The 15,105-nt window shown below is 51.2% G+C and overlaps 7 protein-coding genes across 7 annotated transcripts; 3 read left to right on the forward strand and 4 right to left on the reverse strand.

Annotated features, from left to right (window-relative positions):
* Positions 1-1,843: 1,843 nt before the first annotated feature.
* On the reverse strand, positions 1,844-2,979 carry QC761_607475 (uncharacterized protein; the record flags this gene model as incomplete). Its single annotated transcript, XM_062881182.1, has 2 exons — positions 2,384-2,979; positions 1,844-2,295 (listed from the first exon to the last, which is right to left on the reverse strand). The coding sequence occupies exons 1-2, from the start codon at positions 2,682-2,684 to the stop codon at positions 1,844-1,846; spliced, it is 753 nt and encodes a 250-aa protein (XP_062730653.1). The 5' UTR covers positions 2,685-2,979.
* A 333-nt stretch (positions 2,980-3,312) lies between these two features.
* On the forward strand, positions 3,313-4,878 carry QC761_0076550 (uncharacterized protein). Its single transcript, XM_062872781.1, has 3 exons — positions 3,313-3,607; positions 3,666-4,067; positions 4,126-4,878. Exons 1-3 carry the CDS (start codon positions 3,365-3,367, stop codon positions 4,258-4,260), a joined length of 780 nt encoding a protein of 259 aa, XP_062730654.1. The 5' UTR covers positions 3,313-3,364; the 3' UTR covers positions 4,261-4,878.
* QC761_0076560 (uncharacterized protein) lies at positions 4,587-5,843 on the reverse strand (the record flags this gene model as incomplete). The annotated part of the gene is made up of 2 exons (XM_062872782.1): positions 5,091-5,843; positions 4,587-4,974 (listed from the first exon to the last, which is right to left on the reverse strand). The coding sequence occupies exons 1-2, from the start codon at positions 5,174-5,176 to the stop codon at positions 4,587-4,589; spliced, it is 474 nt and encodes a 157-aa protein (XP_062730655.1). The 5' UTR covers positions 5,177-5,843.
* Positions 5,844-6,367: 524 nt separating this feature from the next.
* agn1_1 (Glucan endo-1,3-alpha-glucosidase agn1) lies at positions 6,368-7,570 on the reverse strand (the record flags this gene model as incomplete). Its single annotated transcript, XM_062872783.1, has 3 exons — positions 6,368-6,696; positions 6,760-6,939; positions 7,002-7,570. 3 exons carry the CDS (start codon positions 7,568-7,570, stop codon positions 6,693-6,695), a joined length of 753 nt encoding a protein of 250 aa, XP_062730656.1. The 3' UTR covers positions 6,368-6,692.
* Positions 7,571-7,641: 71 nt separating this feature from the next.
* Positions 7,642-7,906, reverse strand: agn1_2 (Glucan endo-1,3-alpha-glucosidase agn1; the record flags this gene model as incomplete). Its single annotated transcript, XM_062872784.1, has 2 exons — positions 7,642-7,770; positions 7,817-7,906. 2 exons carry the CDS (start codon positions 7,904-7,906, stop codon positions 7,642-7,644), a joined length of 219 nt encoding a protein of 72 aa, XP_062730657.1.
* Positions 7,907-9,724: 1,818 nt separating this feature from the next.
* QC761_0076590 (uncharacterized protein) lies at positions 9,725-10,663 on the forward strand (the record flags this gene model as incomplete). The annotated part of the gene is made up of 2 exons (XM_062872785.1): positions 9,725-10,388; positions 10,422-10,663. 2 exons carry the CDS (start codon positions 9,725-9,727, stop codon positions 10,661-10,663), a joined length of 906 nt encoding a protein of 301 aa, XP_062730658.1.
* A 1,078-nt stretch (positions 10,664-11,741) lies between these two features.
* On the forward strand, positions 11,742-14,078 carry QC761_0076600 (uncharacterized protein; the record flags this gene model as incomplete). Its single annotated transcript, XM_062872786.1, has 1 exon — positions 11,742-14,078. One exon carries the CDS (start codon positions 11,742-11,744, stop codon positions 14,076-14,078), a length of 2,337 nt encoding a protein of 778 aa, XP_062730659.1.
* Between the last annotated feature and the right edge of the window lie 1,027 nt (positions 14,079-15,105).

Here is a 15,105-nt window from a genome sequence, read left to right on the forward strand (position 1 = left end):
AGGGACAGGCGCTTAACGTTGGGGTACAGGGCACCCAGGCTTTCGATTTTACGGGCGGAACTCAGTGAGCGCCAGACGTGACACAAATCAGGACGTCGCTCGTTTTGAAAGCACAAGGTCTCCATTTTTGGAAACACCATTCCATGGTAGTCCTCTCCTACAAACGACGCGAATGACCAATCCCATCTACCAATATGTAAATGTTTGAGCTGTAGATAAGCGCGGATGAAGTGTTTGACCTGAGCACTCGCTCTTGGGAATGCAGTTCCTATGCATAAAGACAAGCCCACCAAGAGCGTGGTCAGGGAAGGGAAACGTACTCTTTCGGAGAATCCCACCCCCTGTTCACCCTGAGGCCAGGTAAGTTCGAGAGTCTTCAGAGCTCTGAGATCCAGTAGTTGACAGATTTGAGCTGGGATGGAGTCGGTGAGATCCAGAAACGTGAGCCATTTTATGGCCAGAGGATACGGACGTCGAAAAGCATTGCCGAGTGTCCTTGCCAGCTTAACTCCACTTCTGGGTGATGCCATTACCGCCGAATAGATGTGTGGATACAAGATGATCTCGCCCAGATTCGGGGCAAGTCCTTCAGTCTGCAAAATTTGTTTCATTATCTCCGGGTACATGCCATTAACCCTGCTATACCCCCCATTTGGCCCGGGGCCGATCTTGGATTTGTCATTAGCCAAACACAGGCTATACAGACAGGGAGATCGGATGATATTCAATTCGTGAGGATCGGCAACGGGTACTGTGGGAGTTGGGAACGTTTTCGTAAGAATAGGTAGTGCGCAGGCCAAGTGAACGATGCACTGCTGCCGCGGCACCTTCCAGCATCCGCAGCCGAAAAGTGCAATGGTGAAGCCGTGTCACACGGCGTGATATCGTGCTCTTGCTTTCGATGGCGCGCAACAGGCATGGTGAAAACTGCTCCATCGCTTTGTATATGAGGTCAGTGAGTCTTGGTAACAAGCTGATGAAGTTGGCCAATAGCTGCTAATTCTTGTCCAACCGATCAGCACTCTGCCAGGCATGAGGCGGTATGCCATACCGCGCGGGCGGCGCCTGTGGGTTGTTTAACGTCGGCCAGTAATAAGGAAACCTATAGAATCTGTCTTGATTGAGTTAATCAAAGGGGCCTCGCCCAAACTATACCCTTTGTGATCCATTAGCGGTGAGGTTCTCGCTCTCGACGGTTAAGCCAAAGACAACGAGAATCCGGACGTGACGGAAGCCGTCATTCTGGCGAGCAATTTTCGATCAATTCCTCAAGACCATCAGACCATCAGTTGTAGCATTAAAGGTCAAACGGTTCAACAGGCACGTATTGGCAACCGCCCGAAAATGCCAGTTCGCCAAGGAGAGCTATACCAGACTATGACGATAATCCTCCAACAGTTCGCAAATACGTATCTGCAACTCGAGGGGGAGCTTTTTCAGGGCCATGCTGAAGGGTAACGGGTTCGTAACTATGAAGTCGGAGAGATATTTTTGGGATATACCCGTGCCGGTGCAGGAAACATCAAATGGCGAGCAGTGAAATAGTGCCTGTCAGTGAAAAGAAGTGTTGGGATCAAGGAGTTCAACGAGAAAACTTAGCTTTGTGCGTGAACCTTAACCTAAAACAGCAGTAACCCACCTTGGCCAAACTTTACCAGATAGCTCCAGGGACCGCCTTCGATAGTTCATAACTTTCCAATCCTTTTGCACACCTTTAAAGTTGCTGAACGATGTGGTTATGAGACTTGATTGTTGAGCTCTCTACCTAGACATACAATGAGGAGGGAGATAGTTACTTTCCAGCAAACGTTACCGCTAATCAGAGTGCATCCCACATGCGACGTCACGACCTCCTGGAAAAGGCCCGACGCCATCCTTTCCTGGTTGTGGTCTTCATTGCAGAGTGCCACTCCCTCACCACTGCCGTGCTCTTTTTGTATCGTTTGTACTTCTTGTATATATATGACGAAAAGGCAACCACTCCCGAGATTCCCGTCAGGATGCCATACGTGGCAACGAGATCCGTCATGGTTATTACACTTGCCCCTGCACTTGCTGTCGCAGCCACTACCGTCCCCTTGGCCGCGCCCATTGCGCCTATTGTGATGCCAGGCCCTCCCCCCATCAGTGTTGCCGGTACGAGACTATCCGGATTGTATTCCTGCCACCGTCTTGGGATCGTGTCTTCACGCAGATCGTCGACAATGCACCGCATAAGCAAATGGGCGAATTCTTGGCAGTTCGATTCGAAGTTTTCATAGGTTCCGTCGAAGATTCGTTTCCATATGTCGTCCGCTATGAAGGTGAGGGAAATTGGTCAGCAGCCTGAGCATGCACAAGTCATGGCAAAAGGCTATAGGTAGGTAGGTGGATCTGCACTTACCGCATTCCTTGATGTCGTCATCCTTCCATTTGGCATTGCATTTCCCGTAATTGGCATATTGGTAGGTAAGCTTTTGTTGTTGGGCATACTGAATCCATTCTGCCTTGGTAAGGGTGCGTATGTCGTGAGATTTCCCCGTTGGATGGTGGTCGTGGATGCGGGCAACCTCGTAGCATGTTTCGCCAACGCAGACTGCCCAGTGGTTGATGGAGGCATAGGCCCATTTGTTGAGCACGGGGACTTTGGCAAGGCTAGTAATGGGCCGCCTGTAAAGATAAACATCTCGCTGTTCCTCTGTCATGGTGATGTAGGGCGGATATCGCTAGTTCAATGGTTTGCAACTGTGTCGATGGGTAGTGGTGGTGATGGTATGGTGGATTGACTGTCAGGAAACCCCGGAGATTGTGGATTGTTTTTATGCTCTTCGCAGAGACAAGGCTGCGCTGCTTTGGGACCTTTTCAGGATGCGAGACGACATCATGCCCATATCTTGAAACCGAACAGGCCAATCCTAGTAAGTGCCCAGACGTGTGGCCGGTCTGATGACTGGATATGATTCATAGGTAGTACAGCTACGCCTCCACCAGATAATGCTGATCGCGGATGTAAGTCCTTCCTAGGACTTGGCAGAATTCAGGATCGCCAATCACAACGTGCAGGTGAGGGCGAGGCTCAAGTGTGGCGATGCCCTTTGGCTCCTTATACGTCGAGACAGCCCTGCTGTAACACAGTGTACGCGCGTGCTTTACGGCGTGTAGATCTCTGCCACCGGCCCCCAAGGCGGCTCAAGGTCATTCTCTCTCGGAGTCAAGATATATGTAGCTAAATCCGAAACGTATCGGGGAGTGGTAACATACAAGCCCGAAATCGATAATAGTATACTAAAGCCTTGCCAGTTACCAAAAAGGCACCAGCACAGCACAATTTCCCATCATTGGCCTTTTGAAGCTACTTTTTACACTAGACTCTAGTTGTATCAACATGGATATATCACCTAACACCCGGGACTCAGGTCCACCAGATAACTGTAACGCAGTCCCCGCAAGCATCTTCTTCCGGATCTTTGCCTTCAGCTATTCCGGAGTTTTGCGCTATGACACCGTCCAGCCAATGCATTGCATCCAGCGCAACCAAAACCTTCGCGAGCACAAGGATGGAGTCATCGCAGCACTGGCTCGTTTCCGTAAGACCAAATCAGAGGAGTTGAAATTTGTACAAGGAGCAGTCAGTGCCTCACACCCAAAAGCCATGGAATCGTACGGCGCTGACATGGTCTCCCTAGGCAGCGCTCTCCGGAGCAGCAGTCATAGGCGTCTTCTCCTGGCCCTCGACAGAAAGAACAATCTGGGTGGCCAAGATGCTCTGGAACTGGAGTTTATTTCTCTCCTTCTTTGCACTGATTAGCTCGGCGCACCAACGGGGTCTTCGTCGTCTTCCCGTGAACTCGAGTGACGAGCTCAGCGATGCCGACCTGGCGATATGCCTCTGTTTATTCCTGCAACCTCCTGCCCCGCCAGGGTCAGGGGATAAGATGTTCCATCGGGGGATCAGTCGCAAGATGGTCTGGTTTTGGCAGTGCCCGACTATGCTCATGAGCTATTCTTGGGTTTTATTCTTGGTTGGGTACACGATACATTTGTTGACGCCGGTTTTTGATGCTTCCCTGGCGGAGTTTACAACGATCGTGAGTTGAGATTTTGATTCCAGGGGGTAATGTATGACGACGTCCTGACTGAAGATAGCCTGCGATCGTCACTGTGTCTGGGTGCGCGATTGTTGTCGGCAATTTCTTTTTCTGTACAAAATTGTGCCAGAGCCGTATCTCAAAAGCCAGCGATGGGGCCGGTGAGATTGCCCCGAGGAGGTTGCCGGTATGAATAGAAGCGGCATGAGGTTCAGGTACCTGGGTGAGGCACCGAAGAAGCAGGTATGCTGAGGTCTGGCCCCTGGAACTTTGGCATGCTTCTTCGATTTGAGTTGACATCCTCAACCGGTATCCAGAGCGCACCTCCATTGATGGCTGCCATCTCACACTCATAGTGGTTGAGTCCTTGAGAATCTCCCTTTCTATACATCCGGTGCTCGATGAATAAACGCCAATTTCGCCCAGTATGTGTGCCATCATATCTGCGTAGGAGGAAAAGTCGAATTGTTAGCTCCCTTGAAGGCCCAAGGGGAGGATCTGGGTAGATATAGTTTGGACTTACTGAAACATGATGGATCCCCGGGCAGTTTTTCCAGCCATTGCTGCGTCTGGACCGTGGACTTGGAACTCATGTCTCACCTCCCCTGTGGGAAACAGTGTGGGGTAGTAATTGTACGTCATTTCATACACCAAGGGGATGTAGCCGCAAATCGTTGCCTGGACGCCTGGAATCCTTGTCAGGATTGCGTTCGTAACTTCTTCAATTCTGTACTTGAACTGCAAGTAGTTTCGAGTTCGCTTCGTATCGGGATTCCAGCGCAGGCTTATTGGGGTGTAAATGAAGACCCGGGTTTGGTCGTCAGGCCTGTTGAAGAGGTTGGGGTCGAGAACCTCGACGTCGGGGCCGACTGGACCACCGCCAGTGATGGGCCAGAGAATTTTGTGTCTAACGCAGAGAGTTAGCAGCGTTCGATGCCCACACATGGAGTGTCGGTGAGCGGCCGGCGATATGAGAAACAGGGGAACAAAGAGGGGGTAAATGGAACGAAGAAAAATACTTACCGAAACTCTTCAATGAAGAAGGGCGTGTTTTGGAATAGAATCTCCCAGTCCTCTTCCCCCCAGTCCGCCTCCCAAAAATGAGCCATCCAAACAGCTCTGTTGCTGATGATGGTAATAACGGTGCAGCCTTGAACGTGATTGGTGCCTATTTAGAACGATCCGATTCCTTTTCCCATCCTCGACTGCTTTGCCACCGTTCTCTCGTCCAGATGTGTGTCGTTTATCAGTCGGTGCACACGACTGGCTGGGAGCCGTTGATCGGCGTAGCTGCGGTCGTAATTAAGGTTGTGTGAAAGGTATCTATCCAACTGTTGCTCGGACCACGAGGGCCAATTCTGGTAATTCCAGAAGAGGCGGCTTTCGTGAGAAAAGCTCTGAGTGCTGTAATAGCGAGGAACTTGACGGCTGAACGACATGTCGTTACCAACAGTCAAGTCGGTGTCCAGCTGCATATTGTACATGTCGTTACGGGGCAAACGTATTTGAAGGGATAAAAATTTCCACGACATGCGGCTTTCGAGTACAGTGGACGACAGTTAGGGCGGATAGTCAAGAAGACGCCGGTCAAGTCGCATTCATTCTAGCGGCCTTAAAGTAGGTACACGGTGAGATCCGACACATTCCGCTGCCTGGTCAAGGTGAGTTTCTTTCACCAAAGTCAAAGTGCCGTCAATTCACATCTTAAGTTGCTCCACCCTGCACTTTGTCGTTTGGGCAGTGGAGAGAGCCTGATAAGACGACGCCGCTGACAGCAGCCCCTCGAAGGTGGAGCAGAGCCAGCGCAGTAGTCGGACTCATAACAGAACTGAGAAACGTGATGAAATTGATCAGAACCAGGAAAACTCCAACAGAGCAAAAGAGAACCTATCCATCCCACAAACTGTGCCCTCAGAGCAACCTGACTGCCCACTGCGGAGCAACACTTCCCACAAGCACTCAGCTTCCAGCTGGCACCGGAAAAGAGAGTTGAATGCTCCATTGACGGCAACCTTGTCTTGGTGGCAGAGCAACAGATATATCGCGCCAGCGTCGACTCTGGTTGAGTGTATTAAGGTAGGTACTGTGGCAAGATCATATTCTTCTCAATTCCCATAGCATATAGAGCTGTCCTCATTAATAGATATATGTCGCACACTATTGCCTATCGTTTATAGCTGCAGCCGTGGTCACCGTCAACATCTCTCTAAGTGCTGCGTTGTGTCAAAGGCGTCTGTCGCAGGCCCGGCATGGGAGTACCCTGGATGGATCGCCGCTACAGCAAGGTTAAGAGCAGTGGAAAGATATACTTTACAGGTTTATGAAGTTACCAATACAACAAATCAATCAAACTTTCCTGGCGTGGCTCATCTACACTGGCATGAAAAAAGCGCTTTTCCAAACAAACGTGTCCTCCTCATTTAGCATTGAGCCCATCCCGATCAAGATTTATTCAGATCATCAATCACAATCCCGCCATTCTCTCCCACCAGGTAGTGGCTCTGATTGCCAGCCACACTTGCTAACGGCTCGGCTGCCAGTCGGAAACCTGGCGATCCACTTCTTGCACCCGCAAAGATATACAACAGACACCCTGCTTGACATGTACCGCCCACACCACTGTTGTTACCTGAGCACAAGAACCACAATTGTTAGTGTATTGAGACTCAGCAATACAAAGATGATTATTCACTCACCCTTGGTATAATTCTCCCTCACCAACAAATAAGCAGTGATCCAACTCTGCGACATCCCCAGCGGGAAACCAAAACTCTGCCTCTTCACAGTAGTAACACACCCGGCCACCCACTCAACACGAAAGTCATAGCTCACCCCTTTGCTATCCGTTTTGCGAAGCATAATCGGGGCATCCCTGGGCCCGATGGTGTCATCGTCACCCATCCGTTCCGTAGACTACTAAAGTCAACCGAGAACCGATCCTGATCACCGGGCTGAAGATCTGCGTGGCCTGGAAAGTCACTTTCCTTGAAGCAGTTGATTGGACCTCTCGTCAGGGGCTTGGTATTTGGGTTGGAGGTAGGGGTAGGAGCCGTCGGTTTGGTCGAGGTCTTCCCCGTAACCCACGTGTACACATTCCATCCAGGCCCACCGGGAGTCGGCAGCGCCCCTGTGTAATCAAACCACGGCGGCGTATAAGATGCTCTTCGGGGGCAGTTGGAAGATGTGTATGTTGTCGTTCTTGCGGGCTTCATGCAGCCAGAGGTAGTAGAGGATTCGGTGGATGTGCAGGTGGTCTCCATGGTGAGCTTGGTGGAGGTCGAATAGAGTCTGCAGTGGACTGTTGTATGGACAATGGCGCTTCGAGAGGTGCAAGACGGGTTGTCGTCATTGCCTCCGCCCGGGCGGAGGTCCGCTATTGGGGGCACATTTCCAACCGATGCATCCAAGTTCGCCGCCACCGATGCTACCACCACCGTCATGATTGTCACGACCGCAATTCTTGCAACAATCCATGCGGGAACATTCGCCAACGCCACAGGCATTGCAGTTGCGTGTACACTCATCGCCGCAGCCGCTTTGGCATGTTGGCATCACCGAGCTGGTGCTTGTGAAGCTAACTTTGGTCTTGTGGGTGGTAGTTATGGGCGGCCAGGGAATTGTTGATGGCGTCGGGGTCGATGTAATTGAGTAGGTAATCAAGGTCAAGCTCCAGGTTGGCACTGTGATCCCTAGCGTGGACTAACTGTGATGGGCGCAATGCAGAATATCGAGGGCGTGACAGTGAACACGACTTTGTCCACGGCGGCCTGAGTGATGTTGATGTTGAAAACAGGAATTCTTGTCATAGTGTTGTCTGGGAAGGTGATGGTGGTGACCATCGTGACGGGCGCCGAATTGGAGGCCCACCTGCCCACGAAAGTGGTGGTGAGCGGCTGGCAAGTGATGGTGTGAGCGTGCGGAGCGTGTATGGTGGCAGTATTAGGTTGCAAGGATGCAAGCAACCAACCAAGGGGGTGGGATCTGGGTTGGTCCAGATGTCGGGTGCAATCGGTGCTGCCGGTCCCCCTCCTGACGCTGGCCTTTGGTTGCATGACCCTTCGGGACAGTAGCCCCTGGGACAGGCAAAGTCACAGAGACCCCAGTCGTTGACGTTGGGGTGTAGGGAACTGCCTACTGTGTCCCTGATCTTGGGGGGCGGCACGTTCAGGGCGCCAGTCTGGGTACAGGTACAGATATTGGTAGGACAGAAGCCAAAGTTGCACGCGTAGGAACAGTGACCCACCCAGCCTGCTGATACTCGACCCTCTGTGCAAGTAAATGGTAGAAAAGGAGACACAGTCGGGATGGCCAGTGGTACTTCTGAAGTACCACACATGTTTGATGGGCAACCCTTGTCTCCAATCTTGCCTAGATTGCAATTGAATGAACAGAGACTTGCGTAGTCGGCACTCCGACCGGCGACCGGGAATGCGACGACGCCCGTATAGGGGTTTTTTTTTCTTTCAGTACCCATAGCGAGGCACACACATGCCCCGATGGGACAGTAGCCGTAAGAACAGGAGAATGCGAACAGATCCGCAAAGTCGTTGGCACCTGTTCCGCGGATACAGACCTTATCCTTCTGCAGCCAGGGGATGGCGCTGGTGGTCTCGGACATGGCGTTGCCAACCCAAGCGTTCCAATTGACGAGGCTGCAAGAGGACGAGATAGGTGTGCCCGAACCGCTGGCAAGTGTCTTGCCTTCCCGGGAAAGCGTGATTTGAACGGGACGAGTGCGGCCGTTGAAACTGGCATTTCCGTGGTAAAGACCAGATCCGCCGTCTGGTATGTCGCTCCAAGTTCCAACGCTCGATACACCTCCGATGCTGACGGTGACAGTTGCGCCTTTGGAGGCCGGCTATGCCTGGTAGAAAACAGCGCCCGCGGCCACCTCAGCGGCAGGGAATTCAAGCTGCTGTTGCGACGCGGTGTTTCCAGTGGTTCCTCCACTCCCTATCGCGGGTATTAGCAAAAAGTCGTCTTAAATGTATATACAGAATCGGACGTAGATGAATCAGAACATACCACATGCCGCCCGAGGATGAGGCCTGTACCAAAATGTAACTCCCTCCTTGTCGAATAACGTGATGTTGTACCTATACATGTCGCTGACATATGGCAGAAATGCCCGCCATCCATCGTGGGGCATATTGCTCGCATAGTCAAAGGAGCGCTTCTCATGGCGGCCAGCGCGTTCTTGCGAATTGGTGCAATATAATGCGATTCACCTGTCCAAAGTCGTGTTAGCCCCTTTCTACTGTCTTCAACCAGGGTTACTGGCCAGGTTCTGCCTGACAATGAGAGCGACTTACCGTAGTCATTCCAACTGATGATTTGTACCTATTCTGGCTGGACATACTTAACCTCTTGGCCCTGCACTTTCTGTCGACTGGGGTATTTACCATCGCAGGCTCCGTGGAATCCCTGACTACACTGACTTTGCTTGTGGTGCCTTTGCGCACAAGAGAACGGCCTGTGCCGTGTAAAACGAGGACGCCAAATGGGCGCCACAGGCTGACTGGATCCTGGTACTGCCAGCACTGATCGACGTCATCTATAAGTGCCCGGTTCAGTTTCCACCCTGCTTACTCCAAGCCCTCCATAGCAAGAGACATAGCCATATCGTCCGGTTACATTTACACACCTTCAGGCTGCAAATGCTGGATCAACACGACTTGTTCACGGCTGACGGGATCACTCGCGACTATCACGAGCTGGCGCTCATCACATCACCTTGCCTTCATGCGATCTGGCTGGAAGACTACGATGGCAAGCTTTCGCCGGAGCAGGAGAGCAACACCGCCTTAATAGGACGTCAGCTAGATACACTTGACCAAATTCTCACGACAGAGGGCCTCGCACCCAATTTGCGCGAGATCCGCTTGGATTATATCCATGTTGACCATATACCCTCATCATACCTTCAACCCTGCCCCTATTGCTCCAGCTGGCTTCCGGAAGATATAGGACCAAGGGGCGCCAGGAAGCAGCAAGTCGCCATCCAACACTTGGAGCTGAGCTGCCGTATTGACCCTCACAGAATCATGGGCTTTTATATCCAGCGCTGGGCTCAGCTTATTGATCTGAGCAGTCTTCAAACCCTTATGCATACGGCACCAGTGGCCCCATTTGCTCTCAACAAATTATTATCTTTGCACCTCCCAGCCCTGAAGACCCTAAGCTTTCGTTGTTGGAGGAGACCAGACGCGGTATACTTCGAAAAGGTGAAGCGCTTCCTCGCGCGCTTGCCGCGCCTCCAGGCGCTTGCAATTAGGGGCTGGGACTGGACAAAAGCTTCGCTCGCAGACGATTTCAGCAGCAGTGGACCTTCACTTGCACACGATCTTAGCACAGCGTCTAATGACGATGAAGTCGGTCGAACTTGTCATAGCACCGTCCGATCACTCTGGCTCGACCATCGCACAGATATGCAGGTACCCTTTGCGAGGGCATCGCTCATATCACTTCCGAGATTGCACGCCTGCGCGCACTATATCCTCGAATCAACACCCTTTCCCTATCGATTCGGCGTTCCAAAGGTGACAGAGATAAGGTCGCAAGAAACAAGGTTATTAGTTCCACCTTCCCATGACTAAAGAGGCTCGCTCTCACACTGGACGCCTCGGTGATATTGACGCTACGCCCAGGTCCCAGATTTTTCGATCAGCAGGCGTTATTCGAGGACCACACATACAACCCTGGGGGTTTAATAACAAGCACGCCTCAGAAATCATGGTTAATAGTGCTGTGGATAGAAAGCTTGCGAGACAGATCGTTGAGGCGATTGGGTCCCCGAGTTTGGAAACGATGATGGTCAGAGCACAGGGGGGCAAGGACTTCAAGGTACCTCCAGAAGTGCCGCTCTGGTTGCAGTTTGAGACGTACCAGCCGACGCTACGCGTATTTGTGAATGCGCTTTCCAGAGAGTGGATTCTGGAAAGGTTTTACCAAGAGTGGGAGGTCATGGTCAAGGAGATCCAAAGGAAAGCGCAAGAATGGCTTTGTGAACAGGACAAGCGGGTGGTAAGTGAGATAGACTTATTTCTACCTGAATTTAGGACTCTGTGGCCGGACACAAGGGAAGGAAGTAAGGGCTGGTATGAGGACTGGGCTAGTTGGCCATTGGCCGATGTCGGTTTAGGGAGTGGGACGGATCAACAGTGACTAGCAGAATGTTTCTTTTAATATTAAATAAACGGCCTTCAAAGATCGTCATTATGCTTTAAAAGATGCTTAACGGGTCTTTGAGAATAATTTCAAGCCCTCGAAAGATAGTTAATAGGCCTTTAGAGATATTTAAAAGACCCACTGATGGCTTTTGCTGTGCCAATTACTTTGTGGGGAGGGAGGCAAGCAAGCGCATGTTAAGGTAAGGTAGGTTGGTACCTACTTAGCTTTACTCGGAGTGATAAGAATAGGTAAGAAGAACTGGTTTTTATCGACGTCCGAGTCACATATCCTTTCGTTTGTTTTATGTTGGCCTCGACACTACCTGAGGCTACAATGCCTTTGGAGTCGGCCCCGCTAATGCCTGCCTAGCCCCTCCAACGCTACTGCTCTGCCATGTGCTGGGGCTTGGCATTCAGCTACCTCGTATAAAGTAACCTACTACCCCGCTCTGGTTGTCTCCGGACTTCATCTGTTAGGTGCAATCACCTCCGCCTTTTGCCATCCATGGCTAGCATACACAGACTCTCGACCGAAGTCGTACTTCAAATTTGCGAGCTTCTACATGAGGATCACAGACCCAGCTTGGTCTCCTTTGCACTGGCCAACAAGCAATACCACACAATCGCGTCAGTGTCGTTATTTCAAAAGATCACGTTCAACATTACAACACCAAACCGTCTGGAGAAACACGTAGCGAAATGCACGGGAGTTCTTGAACGGAATCACGCCTTCCAGCACGTCCGCTCCGTTGCTATTGTTGGCTCCTACGATGAGGAGTTTTACATGAGGGATGGGTATTACCGATCAGACCTGACTGAAAGGGACAAGGACAACGACATGTTTCATTTCCACCATTGGAACGCCGGGCGTGCGCCTTCCTTGCAGTGGGACATCAACAACGCAAGATTGCATGGAATTCCCGATTACTCCGAGTTTCGCGAGCGTGCCAGTGGGAATGAATTCCACTCCACAGACGTGAGGGAAGCCTATGATATGGACGAGGAATGGGAACCCATGGCCCAGTTATTCGACCGACTACCTGGCCTGCGGGAGGTCGTCTACAAGTGCCAGGTTCAATTTCCACCCTGTCTCCTCCAGGCTCTCCATGATAAGATGCCGCAGATCACACCTCGACTTCACCTTCGCGCCTTTAAACTGCGCATGATGAACGACACCATTACCGCCTGGACGGACCCTGATCCCCATGAGATGGCCCTGCTTAAATCGCCTTGCCTTGACAGTCTTTGGTTTGTGGATACTGTTGCCAGTTGGTCTCGGTGGATTTCAAGTAGAAGCCGGGATTCACGGGCTCGCGAGGAACAAAAGAACTTGCATGCCTTTTGTGAAATGGTGGATAGGTGGCCAATTGTACCCAACCTACACGAGGTTGGGGTGATGGGCAACTATACTCACGTCCAAGGCACCCGTTCTGACAATATTCTTCTCGCCATTATGAGAAACGCAGCCAAGAAAAACACCCTTCGTCTGAAGACCTTGAACTTGGATTGCGCATATGTGAGTCAGATTCTGGCAATGGATCCGAGTCTTGATCTCAGTATGCTGCGAGCCCTTCATCTGTTAAACATGAGTCACAATTCGGTCATTGATGCGCTTTCGGCTCAGAGCCTTCCTCTACTGCGCGACCTGTCCATACAGTTCATATTCACGGCTTCGTGGAAGGAATACGACAGGGTCAAACAATTTGTAAGAGGGTTCCGAAATCTCGAGAGCCTGCGCGTGCGGGGATGGGATTGGTCTGTGGCTTCCTTTTCGGACTGGTGTGGGGAAATAACCCCTTATCAGACAGTCCGAAGTCTTGACCTTGGATGTGGAGAGGAGAATGGCGTGATGTCAAGCTCGATTCAGACTGAACTGGAGATCATGTTTCTTGGATATGTGTACCCCGGGGTTGAAACGCTATCTCTGCCCATCCGACGGTCGAAGGGCGACCAGCATGAGGTCCGTTTATACCAGACCCTTGGCAGGAGCTTCCCAAAGCTCAAGCGACTGGCACTGACCCTCGAAGCACTCTTGCCCGGTGTGGAGAGGCTACCATCTCAACTTCTTAATCCGGCTGCACCCGCTCAAACTCACCTTTCAGGAGCACCAGGTGTCTACCGGGATCCACTAGGTGGCTGGGATCCGATAGTACAATCACGCGAGAGTTACAGCTATCTACCATTCCCCAAACAGCCCTTCATCATTGGGCGCTACTCACCGTTTCTGAACGGCGACATCCTGGACCTTTTTGTCAACTCGGCCCTCGACGCTAAACTGGCCCGTCAGATCTTTGATGCGATATCTTCCAGCTGTCACACCTCTTCCCGGCTGGAGACTATGATGGTCCGTAGTAAGGCCTTGATCCGATTTCGATCTGCATATAACCCCGAGCCAGAGTCCAATGGCTATGTCGCTGGAACTGGGACCGGGTATGGCCGGTACGACGAAGATGGTTATATTAGACCGTTATTGACCGGACTAACGAGACAGTGGTTACTTGATACTCTACTTTGTAATGATAGTGGGGAGAGGGTTAGGGTCAAAGAGATTGGGGCGCGGGCTGAGGGTTTAAAAAGGGAACCGGTGGATCCACAGAGCGTTCCTATTACAGATCGATTGGCTTTTTTCAAGGCAGAGTTGATTCGTATAGAGGCCTGTAATAAGGGAAAATATTTAAACGAGCGGAAAGGGTGGTGGGAGAACGTTAGGGTTCCTGAGGAACATTCATTGATGGTTCATTTCAGGGAGTTGTGGCCTGGTAGGAAGGAGGGTGGGAGAGGGTGGTGGGAGGACTGGGAGAGTTGGGATTTGGAGACTGTCAGTGAGCAAGGGCAAACATAACCTTTCTTGCAGTGCAACTAAAGATTAGGCTCGAATACTTATTGGTGGGTGGTATTCATGCTAATATTACTTATAACTGCTTCTAGTTAGATGTTTGGGGTTGGTAGAGGGCTGAATTTGCCCACAAGGGGTATCAGATAAGCCATTGTTGCCGCCCCCTCCCGAATTACCCATGAGATGATACCCACTAACCTGAACCTTGGAAATGGTGCCAATTTTATGAATAAATCCGATTGACTGCAAAACAATTAACCTTGATTGTCTTTGTCGCGACTTGCTCAACAACTCGGAAATTCGAAGCACGCTAATTTTGTTGACAGTTCAATATTTGTGCATTTGTGCATTGTATTATTTTATGCAGTGTCCGTTCGTCGGTGCCCAAGCTCCACTTTCGACGACATCGCTACCGACCCAAGAACAGCTCAAGTACTTTTGGACCGCAGGGGATGGAGGGAACCGGTTCAACTTAATTTCTTCAACCTTTCTGTTGGGAAAACACAACCGGCTCAAATTTCGCAATCCAATCCGTTCCCCAGCACGTTTACATGTCTTGGTGAGCGCTCGCGCAAGCTGAGATGTCCCCCTTGCTCTCCACATTGCTTCGCGAGGTCTTGTTTCAGGTCTGCGACATGCTTCACGAAGACGACCCATCAGCCGTATTCTCATTTGTCTTGTGTAGTGAGTACTGCTACCAAGCTGCGCAATCAGTTCTGTTTCGGCACCTCAGATTCAAGGTTACCTCGCAGCGCGAGTTGGCATATCATGTGAAGAAGTGCACCCGTCTTCTTCAGGCCAAGGATGCTTTTCGTCATGTCCGCTCTGTGGCCATTGTCGGACCTGTTGACAGTTTCTTGGCGGGGCAGAGATCAGGGCTTTTTTCAACGACTGAGCTCTGGAGAAAGCACTGGCGACAGACAAGATGACTATTGTCCCTGGCACCCGTCGCCCTTTCCCTCCGCGGATTGGGAAGTGAATTATACAAGGCTTCACGGAATCCCGGACTATTCAGAGTTTGGCGGTGAGATCG

Source organism: Podospora bellae-mahoneyi, chromosome 5 (genome assembly GCF_035222275.1).
Source record: "Podospora bellae-mahoneyi strain CBS 112042 chromosome 5, whole genome shotgun sequence".
In the NCBI taxonomy this organism is placed as follows: domain Eukaryota; kingdom Fungi; phylum Ascomycota; class Sordariomycetes; order Sordariales; family Podosporaceae; genus Podospora; species Podospora bellae-mahoneyi.